The 17,828-nt window shown below is 41.3% G+C and overlaps 2 protein-coding genes across 2 annotated transcripts; one reads left to right on the forward strand and one right to left on the reverse strand.

Moving 5' to 3' along the window:
• Positions 1 to 2,901: 2,901 nt before the first annotated feature.
• LOC137278908 (beta-1,4-galactosyltransferase 4-like) lies at positions 2,902 to 7,744 on the reverse strand. The gene is made up of 8 exons (XM_067811409.1): positions 7,724 to 7,744; positions 6,184 to 6,424; positions 5,834 to 6,066; positions 5,514 to 5,704; positions 4,375 to 4,494; positions 4,029 to 4,133; positions 3,401 to 3,535; positions 2,902 to 2,947 (listed from the first exon to the last, which is right to left on the reverse strand). The coding sequence occupies exons 1-8, from the start codon at positions 7,742 to 7,744 to the stop codon at positions 2,902 to 2,904; spliced, it is 1,092 nt and encodes a 363-aa protein (XP_067667510.1).
• A 2,116-nt stretch (positions 7,745 to 9,860) lies between these two features.
• LOC137276889 (uncharacterized) lies at positions 9,861 to 16,508 on the forward strand. Its single transcript, XM_067808537.1, has 2 exons — positions 9,861 to 9,999; positions 13,267 to 16,508. Exon 2 carries the CDS (start codon positions 13,293 to 13,295, stop codon positions 16,419 to 16,421), a length of 3,129 nt encoding a protein of 1,042 aa, XP_067664638.1. The 5' UTR covers positions 9,861 to 9,999; positions 13,267 to 13,292; the 3' UTR covers positions 16,422 to 16,508.
• Positions 16,509 to 17,828: the final 1,320 nt, after the last annotated feature.

A 17,828-nucleotide genomic window follows, 5' to 3' on the forward strand; every position in this document is an offset into this window, starting at 1 on the left:
ATAGTAGGTGGTGTTTAACAACATGCACGTCTCGCGATCACATCCGAGAGCTGCACCATTAGGAGACGATCAGGACTTTCAGCTGATGTTTTGTCACTGCAGATAACCAGTCGCGATACCTGTGCGCTGAAACAAACGTGAGCGTCTTAGCAAACTCTTTGGCCAGTCGTTCGATGAGTAACTCCAGTGGACTGGCAAAAGGGAATTCCGATTTGATTTAGTTGTTTGGGCTTGACATAGAGTATAATGATTAATCGACCTGAGAGGTGAAATGGCAATGCAAGATTTTCACCATCAGCGTGATATGATGGCGTTTCCTGTGCTGGTAATGAGTCGCGCTGCACTGCTCTGCACTCTCTGTTGGGTCTCTGAGAGACTGTGGCAGTCCACACACTAGAGCCTTACCATAGTCCAACCTTGATGTGATAAGTGAGTGGAATTGTCAAAATACACCTTGAAATTCTACTCTGAGTCAACAGCATTGGATTGTTTTCCTTCCGTATTGTGCCGGGAGCTCCGGGGTGATGTTAGGCCGATTCATGTGACAAGAGATTATCAGTTCTGTTTTATCCTGATTTAGTTTCAGCATGTTGACACAAGTCAGATATCTGTTAGACAACCCTCCAGTCTGACCGTGGCCTTCTCACAGTGATTGTATAACAAAACAGACTATGACACAGTAAACATGTTGCCATATGATAACTCCCAAACCTGTTCATGGATACTGCGATAAAAAGCAGAAGTCAGCTTACGTGATACCACGGATAAAGAAGATCAATAGTTTTTATGGCTCACAGAGTACTGACGACATGCCACTGTTGCATCAACATCAACAATAAACTCTGATCGCGTGCATGGATCAACCAAAATTTTGGTTTCAAAACCGACCTGTCTCTGGCTGTCACTTTCTGAAGCTTATCTGTCTTCTGACCACAGATCAGTTACCGACACACGCGACTCCCTAACCCAATCCGCGCATATACCTTAAACACACCTCACGGCTTCATATACAATGTCAAATATTATACTAACGCTTCCTACACAGGGTACTGGCGCTGACGGTTGAAACTTATGTGTGCGTTGGGTGGGTTGTTGTAGCTGCGGTCGGTCTGTTGGGGTGGTCTGTTGTAGCTGTAGTCTGGATATTTAGATGGGTGGTTGTTGTAGCTGTGGTCCGGCTATTTGAATGGGTGGTTGTAGCTGTGGTCTGGCTGTTTGCATGGGTAGTTGTAGATGTGGTCTGGCTGTTTGGATGGATTGTTGTAGCTGTGGTCCGGCTATTTGGATGGGTGGTTGTAGCTGTGGTCTGACTGTTTACATGGGTGGTTGTAACTATGGTCTGGCTGTTTGGATGGGTGCTTGTTGTAGCTGTGGTCTGGTTGTTTTGATGGGTGGTTGTAGCTGTGGTTTGGCTGTTTGGATGGGTAGCTGTAGATGTGGTTTGGCTGTTTGGATGGGTGGTTGTAGCTGTGGTCTGGCTATTTGGACGGATGGTTATAGTTGTGATCTGGCTGTTTGGATGAGATGTGGCTGTGGTCCGGCTGTTTGGGTGAAATGTAGCTGTGGTCTGGCTGGTTGGGTGAGATGTAGCAGCTGGGGCCTGGTTGTTTGGGTGGGTTGTTGTAGCTGAGGCCAGGCTGTTTGGGTGGGTTGTAGTAGCTGGGGCCTGGTTGCTTGGGTGGGTTGTAGTAGCTGGGGCCTGGTTGTTTGGGTGGGTTTTAGTAGCTGGGACCTGGTTGTTTGGGTGGGTAGTAGTAGCTGGGACCTGGTTTTTGGGTGGGTTTTAGTAGCTGGGACCTGGTTGTTTGGGTGGGCTGTAGTAGCTGAGGCCTGGCTGTTTGGGTGGGTTGTAGTAGCTGAGGCCTGGTTGTTTGGGGTGGGGTGTTGTAGTTGCCGTGATAGACTTGTAGTGATTGATGAGGCTTCGTGAGTAAACTTTGTTTGTCGGAATCAACAAATATACCAACATTACAAACAAATGATCAAAGATATTTGGTTTGGTTGAATGGAGTTATAAAGAAACATAAGCGGGACTGATAAGAGTGCAAACGTTTATATACTCCTCAGCAAATTGAATAAAATCATTGCTAACATGTCAACATTCTATACAGAGAGCCGTGGTACTAATCACTTTGCCATAGTTACAGCCACCAAGCCGCATCCATTTCCTAAACCGAGTGAGGGCTGTACTTGGGCGATTTGCACTGAACATAGACACATGTCTTGTAAAAGTGTGGAGCTTGCGCGTTACTGTAATCTTTGGCTAAGCAACAACACATTGATGTCGCGATTGCGTAAGGCAGAGAGATACAACGCTATGGGCTGCCTTGAAACAGGTGAGCCAGGGTTTTGCATGTATCCTGAATCACCCGGAAATAGTTACCAATAGCGACTTCAGTGATGGCATGTCCGCGGACGATGACGTCGCCTGCTAAAGAGGTCCGTGTTGATCATTGATGAGTGCTACGTCGTGCAGATCGAAGATGTCGGGTTTATTATGAGTGGCGCATTCTGCACTAAGGCTGTAGAACCTAGGTTGCATTTACAACACGAAGAAACCAGATAACAATGTACACCTACACTCCATTAACATCGTGAAAAACGCCTACATGTCCAGCACGATTATGAAAGGCTCTCTATACCATACCAACAGAGCATTTGTCCTGTCCCAGTCTGTCACCAGATCTCAACACCATCATGCCTTCATGGGACAGTAGAAGGCTTGGCCATAGTCAGCACCGGCGCTGCAGCTTCACCATCGCATCCTCATTGTCTCCATGGTCCCAAGGAAAACGGGTTTATATTAACTGATATGAAGATTGGCTTGCGGGGATAAACATGGCGAGATGCCCGTTCTAGCAGCAGGGACACCGTGCTTTTACATTAGTGGCAATGTCTCATTTACGGCATTTCCAAAGACCCACTGACGACAGCGTTGAAGAGAGCTCTGCAATAAATGATTACACGCTGGTTAATGAGTGAAGAAAATACGGATGCATGACATTATATCCCTCAGTGGTACTCCCTTCAAACCAGTGAGCGTTTACGTAAACATATAGAAGATGACACCATTACTTGGGGCAATGTCAAAATGTGGTAGACAGATAGATGATGACGTCATTACTTAAATTGGGCAATGTCAAAATGTGGTAGACAGACAGGTGATGAAGTCATTACTTGGAGCACTGTCAAAATGTGGTAGACAGATGGATTATGACGTCATTGCTTGGGCAATGTCACAATGTGGTAGACAGATAGCTGATGACGCCACTGCTTCGGGCACACTATACAGAGGTATCTGGTAGGCAGCAGATACAGTGTTAGGCAAGCAGATCAAATATAACGTCCTAAATGATAGTTAAATGTCATGCCTGCCTTTTGACATCCAGTGGAATCTTACCTGTAGTGTTGCGGGTCATGCCGCACTTTAACCCAAGTAAACAACAGTGATTTGTCGACACTTGTCACAGTATACGTCAGCGAGGTTAGACCGTCAATGGCAGCTCGTTTACCTGCCTCCCAAAGTAACTCTTTCCTGTAAAGATGTTTAAAACTGACGTATCTGAGAGTCAAGAATTCCAGAAGGTGAATACAAGAACAAATTTGTCAGTCGTGTGAGAAAATAAACACGATCATCAACCAATGGTATAATACCTGATTGAACGTCAGTAGGAGAAATTGTAGTGTTGCCGCAGATCCATCAGACCATCGTTATCCAACCCTTCCCGTATAACTGGTTGCTAAATGGCATAGGTTACACTATTGACGTTGCGTGTTTGAAAATTCCGCTATCTACTACTCACGAGCGAGGAGAATATACTGACAAGTGATTATGGGATATACTGAATCTTCTTACTTCATTTGAATTTCAAAAACTTTACGTTGTTTCTCGTGATACGAGCCGTGCCACTAGTATTTACCTTTACCGACGCATGTGGCTCTTATTCAGTAATTGAAACTGAAGATTTTCCTATGAAGATTGACTTGGTTGTCCTCGTCAATCGAGTGATCGAAGCTGAAGTATTTACCTGTGGCGATTGACTTGGTTGCCTTCGTCAATCGAGTGATTGAAGCTGTAGTATCTCCCTATCTGTATAGGTACCTCATACACTGGATTACTCAGGAGGTCTAATCTGGAACAGGGAAATATCTGGCAACATTAGATGTGACCATTACTTCGCCAACCCCGGACAACTGACAATTTGGGAAAAAACAGTCCTTATTTAGAGAGGAGAAGAATATGAGCATCTTGTAATTCGGGATTTAACGTATCCCCATTAACATTCGCTCGATAAGTGGCTTGCAGACACACGTTCTCTTCACTACAGAAATAGTATTGGCCGCGACCACGATTCTTCTGGCCGCTAACGTTACCTGAACCTCATGTCGTCGTCTTCTCCACCCCAGCCCATGTATAGGTTGGAGAAACCATTCACCCCACGGAACTGTTGCTCGGTGAAAGCTAAAACACCTCCGATATACCTCCGCATGGCGCTGAAACCAGACAAGATATTGCTTTAACTGTGTGAGACTTCCTGAACATGGCAGGAAACATACAACTATATATAATACAATAGGAAACAACAGCCGAATTCAACGATCAGTTCATTTACGTACCTAGATATATCTTCTTATTGTCATATAAGTTCTTATTGTCATTGTTTGATATGTGTTACACGACACTGACAAGGTATTTCAATATCGTGTATGACACGTTTATCGGATTCGTCTGGGTTGTGATCTGTTATTTGGATAGCCACTGGACAAAATGAATGGTCTGGTATTGGAAATGACTCGTGAATTGAGGTGAGTGTCTGCAACAATAGCTAGCAAGAGGTCAGCAACAGTGCCTGGATATATACACACAGAATTAATTAGCCTCAATACAGTAGCAGTGCAGTATGCATACAGAAAGTATTAACTTTAACACAAAAACACTGTGAACATACAGATACAGAAACTATTAGACTAAAACATGGTAGCTGTGCAGTATGCATACAGAGAGTATAAACTTTAACACAGAAATATTGCCAAGATTTAGATACAGGAACTATTAAACTAAAACACGGTAGCTGTGCAGTATGCATACAGATGGTATAAACTTTAACACAGAAATATAGCCAAGATATAGATACAGAAACTATTAAACTAAAACACGGCATCTGTAGTATGCATACAGAGAGTATTAACTTTAACACAGAAATATTGCCAAGATATATGCAGACACTAACTAAAACTAAAACATGGTAAATGTCTGTGTGGCCTTATCCAGTCATATTTGGCACAAAGTGTTATCAGCGGCAAAACAGTACATCGTGCACGACTTGTTATCACAGCAGTCTTGTATTCGTCATAAGGTTTTAGCAAACACATTTTATATAATACATTTCAGTGCAACATCAAAGTATGAATAGGTCTTAAAACAAATAAATCGTGTTTCGCTCATTGCTTATCTTTCGGTGAGTCGTAACATTACTAATAAACATGGCGGGTGTACGAAAACACGGACTTACTGATAATAGTACTTCCGGACTGCAGCCACCAGATGCACAACCTGGTCAGGGCGACAGTTGTAAGGTATTCGGTCATCTTCAGGAATCAGGTCCACGTCGTGGAACATGTAGCAGTCATACGTTCCAAGACGTGTCGCTTCAATGAAACCCGCGTTCATTATTAATGCCTTGTTGAACAACCCATCAGACACCTGGTAGAATAATCATAATATGGGTTATATCACTGGACACAAATCGACAACATTGACAAGATCTTCTGTTTTGCTCTACTTATTCATGCTGAGATGTGATGTTTCTCTTCCTGTGGAGATTGTCATTACCTGTTCTACCACATAGATGGTAAAGTCCCGGCGCTGTCGCAGCAGGTAAGGCACAAGGTTGTTCAGGAGTATCGGTAGGTGCTGATGTCGTTTTCGGAAAGGTATAATAATGGCTGTCTTCTGGTCGGCCACACAATGCCGCGGTCGGAAATGACCGGCACCAATACCTAAAGGGGTGAGCACTTTTCTCACTTCCCCATAGCTAACATTCTGCTTGTTTACTTGCAGTCGTCCTACAAATATATCCCAAAATTAGAACAGCGCAATCATTTGGTTGTCGAGGACATGCGCATACTACTGAGCGATCAAACCAAGGTAAGTCACATAAACATAAAACACCCAATACGAACCTTGACCAGGGTTTGGCAAACACTTTGAGAGACCCATTGGGATGACCAACTTGGTATTGATGGAAGTTGTTCTCTGTGAAAGCTGGAAATAGCCGTCTCGTTCATAAACCCAACAAAACATCATCACCAATATCAGCACTGGGGTCCAAGCAGAAGAGCGTCTCCTGAACCAGCGTAACAAGGTGATGAACACTCTTAACATCACGAACGGCACGCTAGTATGGAAGGAGTGTGGTGTGAGCTAGCTGCTGAGCATTGTTAGCTTTGTTTGTTAAAAGTTCGTAACGACCTGCTTGTTCCCGAAGCAGGGAGACATGTTGGTGTACCACGTCAGCAGTGTGCAGCACCGTGGTCTCAGGGCGAGGAACGCGCAATGACAGAATGCCATCTGTTGCTGACCTTTATCAGCAGAGGTGACACAACACCACGAACTGATCTTCATCTCCGTCACCACAAGGTCATCTGTTACTGGCCATTATCAGCAGAGGTGGCAAGTCTGGGTTCATTTCAGACCAGCTGTTTCTCCTTCTCATTAAGAATATAGCGTTGTAAAAGGGGAAAACGGGTATCATATGTATTTGAAGTGAAGTGTCACTGGTCACATGTACAAGAGGATTCGTTGTTCTCAAATTCAAATAGTAAATGAATACTGTCCACGACAAATCAGGAACTATTGCATAGACTCTGGAATGAATGAATTTTAAGGCAGAAAAATGGTCCTGAATAAATTATTGTTATGTTCATGAAATACAATATAATATAATGGAACTCAAAGAGTGTCTCCATTCACGGACCTGGGGTGAGACTTGCTACATATTCTAGACTTGCATAGGCTGTGTCGGGTATATTTATTTACGAGTCTGTATGGCGGAAAAATAGGTTGTAAGTGCATATATGTGAAAGCATGCCAGTAAAAGTTTCAGACTGAAATGTAACCGGTATATAAAAGGAATAATATTTTCCTTGCACAAGGTCCACATCATTTTTCTTCATCTACATTCTTCAAAAAGCTGTTTTTCATCCACCCGTTCCCATGGTGGTTGGGGTTCGAGATGGCCGGATCACTGATACTGTGAAATACATAAATATCAGCTGCTACTGTTACATGCATGGTTCTCAGACACACAGGAAATACTGGCTGATACTGTTACACTGATGAATAATACATTGTCATTATATGTGTCGCATTTATAGTATATGTGAAGTGCCTGGAGAAATTAACATGGCTTCAACGACAGCCGACTGTTTATCCATACGACTTTTTCACTATACATCGTGACAATTGGAATTCTTCCGTCACGTTCAATTCACCCGAGTGACGCCGTTTATGACTAACCAGAAGTCTTTCATATGCAGTGTTTAAAAGAGTACCAAAAAATTGAGTTTAGTGGTCCTTTAAGAAACCTGACGCCGGAACAGAGCCCAGGGCTCGTCTCACTCACGTATGTCAACTCCACACCCCAAGTCTTGTCTCACACGTTCAGGTCCCCCCTACGTAATTGAAGGAATTGCATCTCAAATGTAAACAAGCGCAGCCCACTCGCAAAACAATTGCAGCCATATCGGTAGTTTAGCGGTAATAACATAAACACAACGCTTGAAGTTTGTGAACCCAATACTTGGGCAGACTCCCTAATTCAGTCAGTACAACACACATCACTGACTCTTTTTCAGACCCCCTTTCACATCCACACACGTACTTGATACACATAAATCATGTGTCACCTATATGGTTCATTCTAAATGTGCTGAATGGATCGTGTTATCAATGTCGGTGACTGGGTTCGTTTCGTTCTACTGTCTCTTAAAATCAGATAAACCATGACAGCCCTGTAAATAGTAAACTTAGAGGAAATGTGTAGTAAATGGTGTATCAATTTGCGGTTGTTGCTGTGGTCTTACTATGGATAAAATCCTGAACAAAATTATGTTTTGTCTTAAAGGGACACTGATACGGAGCGGTGTTTTTCACCGACGGTCTAATTACGAAACCAAGCTGCAAATTGGTCAGCACCCGCTCCTTCGACCGTGACGGACAAAGGGACTGCATGAGCTCCTGAATTTCTTCACCCTAAAAGGTGAGGAGGCCGGATGCCCATCACATGCCGTCATTTAAAAATATCCATGATATTCCTTATCTGATTGTAACAAAATATCCCAGCAGTGTAGTTTTTTTCTGATGCCTGGATGGTATAGTGACTGATCCAATTTGATCCTATTTGTGTGTTTTAACCTCGATATTTAATCATGCCATGTGAAAATATGATGTATATATACACGTAGCAAGCCATTTGTTTCATGATTGCAAAAGACTGCAAAGATTTATATTTAGATAGTTTTGAGGGCTGGCCCAGCTGTCATAGCAAACATCATAAGTAAATTTTGGTAGCTACAACCCTGGTTTATTATCTATGATAATAAAATACACAAAAGTTGATTTATCTGAATTCGTAAACTAATAACGACGACATAAGAAAATTGTCTTACGTAAAAAAAACCAACTGATTATACCCATTTACCCAGCACACAGCAAATACCTATGTGCATTTCTTATGTAACAACGAAGTTCCTCAGGCTGCATGCGACACAGAGATTACATGTTCCTGGCTGTAACTTGCGTTTGATGGTATAAACCTACACGTGTTGTTTGTCATTCACTTGATGGTCAGTGAATGAAATTATAATGAGTATAAATAGTGGTAACACCACTAAAATTACTCGACATAGGTTCCCATTTGGCATATCTCCTGTCTGGAGTAAATACTCAACATTATAAATTAAGGTCTGTAATGGCAAATGTATTGCATGTTATGTAATATGTGCATGTAAGTGATGCAAGAGGGTTTATCAGCTGAGTTACAAAAACAAACATCGATCAAAGGATTAACTGTTAACACACTGATTCCACAGCGGATTTGTCAAAAAGGCAGTGTTTACGAGTGTAGATTTACGTAATCTATACTGAATACACCCTGTCGTAAAGTAGGCCTACTAGTGTAAAAACAACATCCTTCCTACAAAGAATTAACCGCCACTGCCTTGATTGATTGATTGATTGGTTGGTTGGTTGGTTGATTGATTGATTGATTGATTGATTGGTTGGTTGGTTGGTTGGTTGGTTGGTTGGTTGGTTGGTTGGTTGGTTGGTTGGTTGGTTGGTTGATTGATTGATTCTCATTATTGGCTAACTAATGGCAAACATCATACAGTTGGTTGCCAGGTGTGCTGTCCTTGGTGACCAGTCAGATTATGTATACACACCAGTGTGAAAACTTTTCAAACGATGTGTCACTTCTTCGCATATTAAACTGTTGAAAGACACAAGACATAAAGCAGGATTATTTAGCAGCTACAGATGAATGGAATATCGTTCTTTTATGTGGATATTGATGGATACATTCCTGAACGAGGTAATAGCCTGACATTGTTCCTATGACTTTCGTCTGTCTTAAATCCCTGCCCATGGTCAGTATCATAAACAACAAACCAAAACGTATATTTATAAAGTTGGATAAGTTCTTGAACTATCTTTATGAGTAGATATAACTAAAACCAGTACTGGGATTACTTAGACATGAGCTAAAGCACATGGGGGTAACGAATACCGCTCATCCTCGCATGAGGTCTCTCGACATACTTTGATTCTGCAGTACAGCTAGACGGCACGGTTACCCCCCTTTCCTTTGAACGCGGAACGAGGAGACACAGCCCAGACTTTGTATTGGCTTGGTGATGGAACGAAATGTGATCCTGTGAGGTGGTGTGGATGTGTATTTTGTATAAATATGACCAGGATCCGCTAAGGAGTGGCCAAAGGTAATATTTGCAGATGTCTGCAGTAACACGTATTCGGTGATTGGTACGCACTTTGTCAATTTATGTGCTATGTAGCGACCTTCCAACAGTCGGCCATGACGGATATGCTCCAGACGCCATGTAGCAGTCTATCTCCTGTGTACAAGTGCCTGTATTTCTTTAAGTTGGGTTTGACAGACAACAACGTTCGTTCGGTTGACAAAGCGAAAGGCTACGCTTGTGTCTGTCTAAAGCGGCTTAGCTGATGTTAACTGGAATGAGAATTTCTTATCAGTGTCTTGAGGCTGTACCGCATGACCCAAGTGAGGGAAGATTGTGACTAATGTGAGGAAGTCTTCAGTAGTAGTGATTTTACGAGCGCATAGTAGCAGTAGCGGGTGATCACTTCCAATCTGAGTGTTGGCGCTCATTAGACACAGTATTGTTTGACTGCATTGTCATCTGAACATAGAAATCATGAAGTCCAAAGGTTACGAGGAGGAGTGTAAGTTATATATTTTGAATCAGGGAAATTTTTATTAAAAATAAAAAAATTAAAAATTTAATAATAAATAATCTGCCTTTGGCAGACTTTGTACTTTGAAGTAGAAGTACATTCTTTAGCACGTGTTCATGCCAAAGGTGCAGGCAGGCAGTAAGTGACTCGCGTCGCGTATACAAGGGAAGCATGCAAGAGCTGGCTGATCTCTGTTAGCAGACATTTTAGACAAATCTTGAGGTCATTTTCTTTTTTACTGGCAAGAGTTTGATTTAAAACTTCATCTGAACGACAACAGTTATAAACACGAATTTTAGTAATGCTCCAAAACATCAGTTCAATCGTTAGTAATCAATTGGGAAATCCCAATGAAGTTCCTTTTCTCTAATTGGTCAATTCTGGACGCATGCATCGAATGTTCCAGATACGGTAGTGGGTAATTATGAATGCCATAACTGGGATATGAGCATGTGACAGTAAATCATAGTAAGGAATTTGTGAATGCAGAGAATGGTGCGTGCACTAATTAAATTGAGGGTTCCTGGAGAGCTGTGAAAGCTTTCCTGCCTAGGTATGGAACCACGAAAGGATTGTATGATAGTTATTTTGTGGAGTACATTGTGATCTAAAGAAATATTTACGTTGTTCTGATGATCCTTTTGTTATATTTCTTACATTTATCCGCCATGTATTTCCCCCCCTCCAAAACCCATTACGTATTTTAAAATCATTGAAAATGAAAATAAAGAAAATTATGTGCAAGATAATGATGACTTTAATGCAAGCAGGGATTTGTTCTTGTAAGGTAAGTGAAGGGTTTTGATATTAGAAATGAGATAAACATACATTTTTTATTAGAAAAGGAAAAGGAATGATAAGTAATATGTAAAAATAATGTAGGGGGGGATCTGCTCCCCCTAAACCCCCTTTTTAATTACGACTGTGAACATATCATATTTCAACGAAACAATACATTAGTACTGTGAAATTTTTATGACATCGTGATCTTAAAAAATGAATAATCACTGCAGTTGACAGTATCATAATACTATCCCTGAAATAATGTTGAGGAATGAAGGTCTAGAGTAGATTCTCCATTGGTATCCAAGGGTAATTTAATGGCTCAAACAAGGCCATAAAACAGCAATAGTTATTCGCCGGAGTAAACAAAAAATGGCGTCAGCATTAGTGCTTGCTTCATTGTAAACACTGCTTCTGCACATGTCTGTCACATACACTTCCGGGAACCCGTAAAGTGCAGTTTACCCAAATTTTTGTTCAACCAGCAACTTGAACACATTTGAATCTTATTTAGGGATCACCATATCTATTGGATAGGTGCAGTGCCTAGTTATATTTTGATATTTTTAAGTTGTCAAAGGTTATCACAAATTACATCTCCTAAACTTTGTGTGTATGTGTGTGTGTGTGTGTGTGAGAGAGAGAGAGAGAGAGAAATAATGGTTAAACTGTGTTTGGCCTAACTACTGTCTCACTCTCAGTGTAGCGAGTTGGAAAATGTAGAAAAAGGTCTTTAGTCTCTGATTAAACTTAGCTTCATTATAAACAATAGTTCACATAAAAAAAAATAATAATAATGCCAAAACTGTTAAGGATGTAGCTGCCAAGGAGTCCCACTATCACAATACAGAGAAACAGGTATGAGAGGTCAGGATGAGTATCACAGACAGTGGTTCGAGTTGGGCTGGGTAATAGAGATATCAGCTGAGATAAGATAATCTGTAGGAGAATTAAACTGGAGAAGCAAACAGCATTTATAGACAATATTCAGTCCTGTCCTCTCTGTATGTGTGTTTGTGTGTGTGTGCGTGTGTGTGTGTGTGTGTGTGTGTGTGTGTGTGTGTGTGTGTGTGTGTGTGTGTGTGAGTAAGTGAGTGTCAGTGTCAAGAGTAATCATTGTTAATTCTTGTTCATCCTCGATATCCAATAAATCTCCACTATACCCTGGGTGCATCTATGGCTCGGCCTGAGAGTTTTATTACCTCCCTTTGCTAGCTCTGCATTCTCATGGTATCCAATCAGCTAAACTGCTGTTACAACCAACTATGCCAGTGTCAACAAATGTAGCAGTTGCTGCGATGACGGTTTGTTTGCAGTGTGACTCAGATTTTGGAGAAATCATACAAACTGTCAGGTCCGAAACTTGAAAAATCTGTGCAAGAACTTCTACCTCTTTGAATTGTGTTATGTTTAATTGGTTTGATAATTTAATGAAATGAAAGTTGTGATTGGTATGCTCAACTTCCCAGTGTAGATGTCTAATTGAATAAAATGTCAGGCAAGGGAGGTAATGAAATTATCAGGCTGAGCCGTAGATGCATCCAGGGTATAGTGGAGATTTATTGAAACGTATACCCTAGAGATATTGAGGATGATTCTTGTTTGGCTGACGTTAAAAGTTGTGGTCGGGGTATTAGTGAGCCTTGATCACTTACTTTTTTGGCTTTCTAGTTATAGAAATGCACTTTATTAGGTAGAAAATGGAAATTAGTTAAAGCTGCACACGTCCAAATGACACTGTTCTGAACACCTCGAACACATTTGAGATGGGAACAGTGGACAACAAGACTGTACAGAGAAATACAGTTCATCCTGTTTCATGTGTTTTCTTCAATAATTGTTGAGTCCTCCTTTACCTACTTAAATCCATGTATTAATGGTACAAATCCTTAGTGCACAAATTAGTAAATATGTTGCTTTCTATTCTTCATGCATGTAGACTGTTAAATTGTTATTGATCTGATCGAAGTTATATCATCTATTCGCAGAAAAAGTACCAGTCAAGCAGTTTTCCATGATGAGTGACAGTTCAGCCTCTGACAGAAGTATCCAGCCTCTTGTGGGTGTTGACATTCACCCATCACAAACAGACTTTCCACTGGAAATGGATTCAGACAACAAGCAGGCTGTTCAGTCTTTGTTGGCCATGTCATCAGAAGCCATTGTTAGAGGTGTTCCTCCAGAGAAACAAAGTCATATGCTTCCACAGATAGACCAGTCAGGCTTTTCCAGCATTACTTCTGTTCATCATGTTCCAACAGATGCAGAACCAATCAGAGAAAGGTATGTTCTAGAGAAGGCAACAGGTGAGGCAATTGAGGTGACTTCACCCACTGGTGTTTCCCCAGATTTACCAGCCTCGAGAACATGTTATATCAGTGACAATACTGTATCAAGACAGGTAACAACAGATGGGAACAGTGGACAACAAGACAACTCTATATCAGGAAATGCAGTTCATCCTGTTTTATGTGTGTCTTCTTCAACAACTGTTGGGTCCTCCACTACCATCTTAAATCCACGTATCAGTATTGATTCAACTAACAACATGCTTAGTGCTCAGACACCAGCTACACCTGAAAGCAGTGTTTGTGTTTCATCTGCTGCAGTGAAACATGCTGAGTCTTCTGTCAACCCAACTGATGAGTCTTGTGCTGGAAATCCAGCTACCACTGGTCACACAAATCCCGACACAGTTCAGCAGAAGCAGAATGGCCAGTCTGTGCCTGAGGCCAGCTGTCCATTGGACAGTGACTCCACTACCACTCCTGCGCAACTGCACAGTAGAGGAAATATTAAGGAAACAGAGAAAAATAAAGAACAGTGTGACAGCAAGCAAGGTTTGCAAACTGAAAAACTGACAACAGCAGAAATACTGACCGATAAGTTTGAATGTTCGTTTACAGAAAGTGAGGACAGTGATTCAGATGGTGAACATTCAAAAATGAAGAAAAAAGATGATGGGTTCTTTCAGATAACATTTGATATGGATGATGATTCCATACTCTCAACAGAAACCAGTGAATGTGGAACATTCCTTACTTGTTGTGTATGTGGAAAGGAACTCCCTGAGACAACAGTAGCAGAAGCAGGTAAAGAAATGTGTAACACATGCAGACTTGTCAGATTCATGCCAGAGGAGACAAAAGCAAGGGGGAAAAGAGGTAGAAAGAAGACGTTAGCATCACCAGAAAGTAAGCTTGCAGTTAAACCAACAATTAACAAATGCCCAAGGACAAGTACAGTCCAAATAGAAAATAATGACTCCATAGCCCCTGTCAGAAAGAGTACAAGAAAGCGAGTATCAACAATTGTTATTGACCAAACAGCAGGGGACTCTGATGAAGATATTTCTCTCTCAGAAGATACAACTGCAACTGACTGTGCTGGAGAAGATATGTACACAGAGGTTAAACAGTTAAAGCCTCGCGATAAAAAGAGCATGGTACAAGAGGAAATCTCTAAGAGTAAATATGCTCAAGAGCTAAATTTGACTCCAACAGTGAAATCTGAAACAGATGGTACAACTGGACCAGAAATTCCTGCTGAAGTGATGTCACTTATCATAAAAGGGAATATGCCTCCGAGGAAGAAAGGTAGGCCCAAGGGTTCAAAAAATAAACCTAAAGCATTAAGAGCTGCTGAGAAAGTGGCAAAGAGGGATATGAAGTTCAACAAGAGATGGTACAGAGGACGTGGCCCAGTTCCAGATGCAAATCCAGATTCTGCAGATGGCCTTTGGGCATGTGAATTTTGTGGGAAAGCATTTCCTATTCGGAGAAATTTTCTTGCCCATAGAAGAAAGCATTCTGGGCGACATAAGTGTGATGAGTGTGGTGACACTTTTGAGTGTAATAGTAAATTGCAGAGGCACATAAGAAGACATCGTGGTGAAAAGCCATTCGCTTGTCACCTGTGTCCAAAAGCATATTCAGAAAACATGTGGCTTCAAAGACACCTTGCAACTCATCTATCTGAGGGACATGCTCCGCAGCCGAAACCCTATCAGTGCAACATTTGTGGACGCCAGTATACACACAAAGGAACAATGATCTACCATGTGAAGACTCACACTGAAACAAAGTTTTACCAGTGTGATGTTTGTGGGAAGCAGTTCACTCACAGAAGTTCTCTTGAATGTCACATTAAGACCCATACAGGGGAAAAGCCATATGTCTGTGAAGTTTGTGGCAAACGTTTTGCTGACCGAAGTGTCCAGCTCAGACACACACGATCACACTCTGGAGACAAACCTTATAAATGCAGTGTGTGTGACAAGGGCTTTACACAGAGTGGAACTCTCAATATACACATGAGATTACACACATCAGAAAAACCATACAAGTGCAAGATTTGTGGTACTGGTTTTCTGAAAAGATGTGATCTTAGCAAACACTCTAAATGTCATGTCGGTGAAATGCTAACAAAAAAAGCTAACTTAATAACATGCCGCGTTAATGAAGGTAGAGGTGCTGATATTCAGGAAAAAGCAGCTCAGATCCTGATAAATGCCTATGGTGAGAAGAGACCAGATGGAACCATTGAGATAAAAACTAGACGGCTTGAGCAGACAGTAGAGACTGAACAATATGATCAGGAAAACACTGCTGAGCATGTTCAGGAAGGACAGGTAACAGATATGATTCAGAGTGTAGGAGTAACTTCAGGCGACACTCACCATCTTGATCAACATGCAGTGAGTAGTCACCATGATGTGTCAGAGCAAGAACAAATACGGCAACATTCAGAAGACATTCAGCGTCGTGCATTAGAATTTCTTGCCATGAGGAGACAAGAAATTGAGCAGCAGCAGGGGCTAGAGAGACTACAGATCCTCCATCCACCACTACACAGGCCTACTATAGACCATGGTTCGTTGGATAGACCAGTCATGGATCATCATTCTGTAGAGATCGTCACAGAACAACAGACTTCAGATAGGCAGAGACTGGAGCAGCAGATTGAGAGGCATGTTGATCAACACCCAGTTGAAAGGCAGCTGCTGGAGCAGGTTGAGGGGCAGGTTATTGGACAGCCACAGATGATGAAGAACCAACAGACAGATAAGCAAAGACTTGAACAAATGTCACCTCCACAGCAGCAGCAACAGCAGGACCCCGTCTGGATGTGCAAGTATAACTAGTCACAATAGTCACATCACTCTTTGTGAAATGTCAAAGGTTTGACCGTCAACATTCATCACAAAGACCAAAGTACAGTGTCACTGAAAATTTACTCGGGACTTAAGGTTTCCCATTTACAGTAGGGACTTGTGATTTGTAATCACCCTTCATGAAGTGCTGTGAATATTACAGAGAAGTGTGAGAGTACATCAACAAGGATGTGTTAGCATGTCAGTATGTGTCAGTGTGGACCAGATCTGGAAATGAGACTCACAGAAATATCACAGCCTTGATGCATTGTTGGAAAACTTGACAGAAAATATTTGGTTTGAAACAGCCTGTAATTGATATAGCCATAAATCCCTTTTTTTCAGCAATATTATCATAAAAGTGCCACTCATTTCTGCTCTAATTTGAACTTGATTTACAAGTGGCATGTCTTGGTGTTAGACATACATAAAGGTTAAGCCAGAATTCAGTATCAATGAAGTTATGAAATTCATTAGTTCCATCATGGAAATACCTCCTTATAATAACTATGACATGGACCTACTTTAATTAATGTCAGATGTAGCAAAGAGCATGCTTAAACACACTTTTACTCCTGATTGGTTGCTAGTAGTGACGAGCATCATTCAATGCAAAGGAGCAGAGCAGATATGAAGTAAGCAGTGAGTGTATGTGCATGTAATTTGCTGAAGTGCTTCATCATTGTACAATGCATCATACTGTTTTCTTATAGGAGAAATACAAAAGAATCCCAGTAGTTTGCTGGGTGAAAGATAAAGTCGTCCGAAACATGTACACAAATTTTCAATTCAGAAATATGTATATTTATGTTCTAATGGGGAAAAGTTTCTGTTATCCGAGCTTAGTGCTTTCTGCATATTCCACTGGAACTTGCGTGACCTTTTCACTTGTGACGTCAGATGTGCCTTGAGTCCACCATACTGCCAAAAACCAAGCATCACACTAGTACAAAACTTACTTTCAAGACAAATTGACATCTTGATGCACTCACCACTGTGACATTTAGAAAATGTATTGAAAATATTAAAACATCCAGAATGATTTGACACATAAACAGTATGACAGAACCGATAAAACCGATTATTCAACAGTTGTTTATCTATTATCCATAGAACTTGTTTCTCCATTGGTTGTATATATGACAAACTTAACAGTCTGTGTTTCTGAGTCTTCCGATGTTGACTTCTAAGTGGTCAAGATCTTGAAACTGTAGCCTATTATAGCTTCTGTGGTATTCTGTTATCATGGTCAAACGTGTGTCAGACTATATCCCTCATAGACAGTGAAGTAATTTTCTCCATGCATAGATTATTTCATAAGAATAAACCTTTTTCCTTCACAGTTTCTTGTAACTTTTTTGATCGAAAAATTATGCCTGTATTTCTATATGGTTCAGA

Source organism: Haliotis asinina, chromosome 3 (assembly GCF_037392515.1).
Source record: "Haliotis asinina isolate JCU_RB_2024 chromosome 3, JCU_Hal_asi_v2, whole genome shotgun sequence".
Classification (NCBI taxonomy): domain Eukaryota; kingdom Metazoa; phylum Mollusca; class Gastropoda; order Lepetellida; family Haliotidae; genus Haliotis; species Haliotis asinina.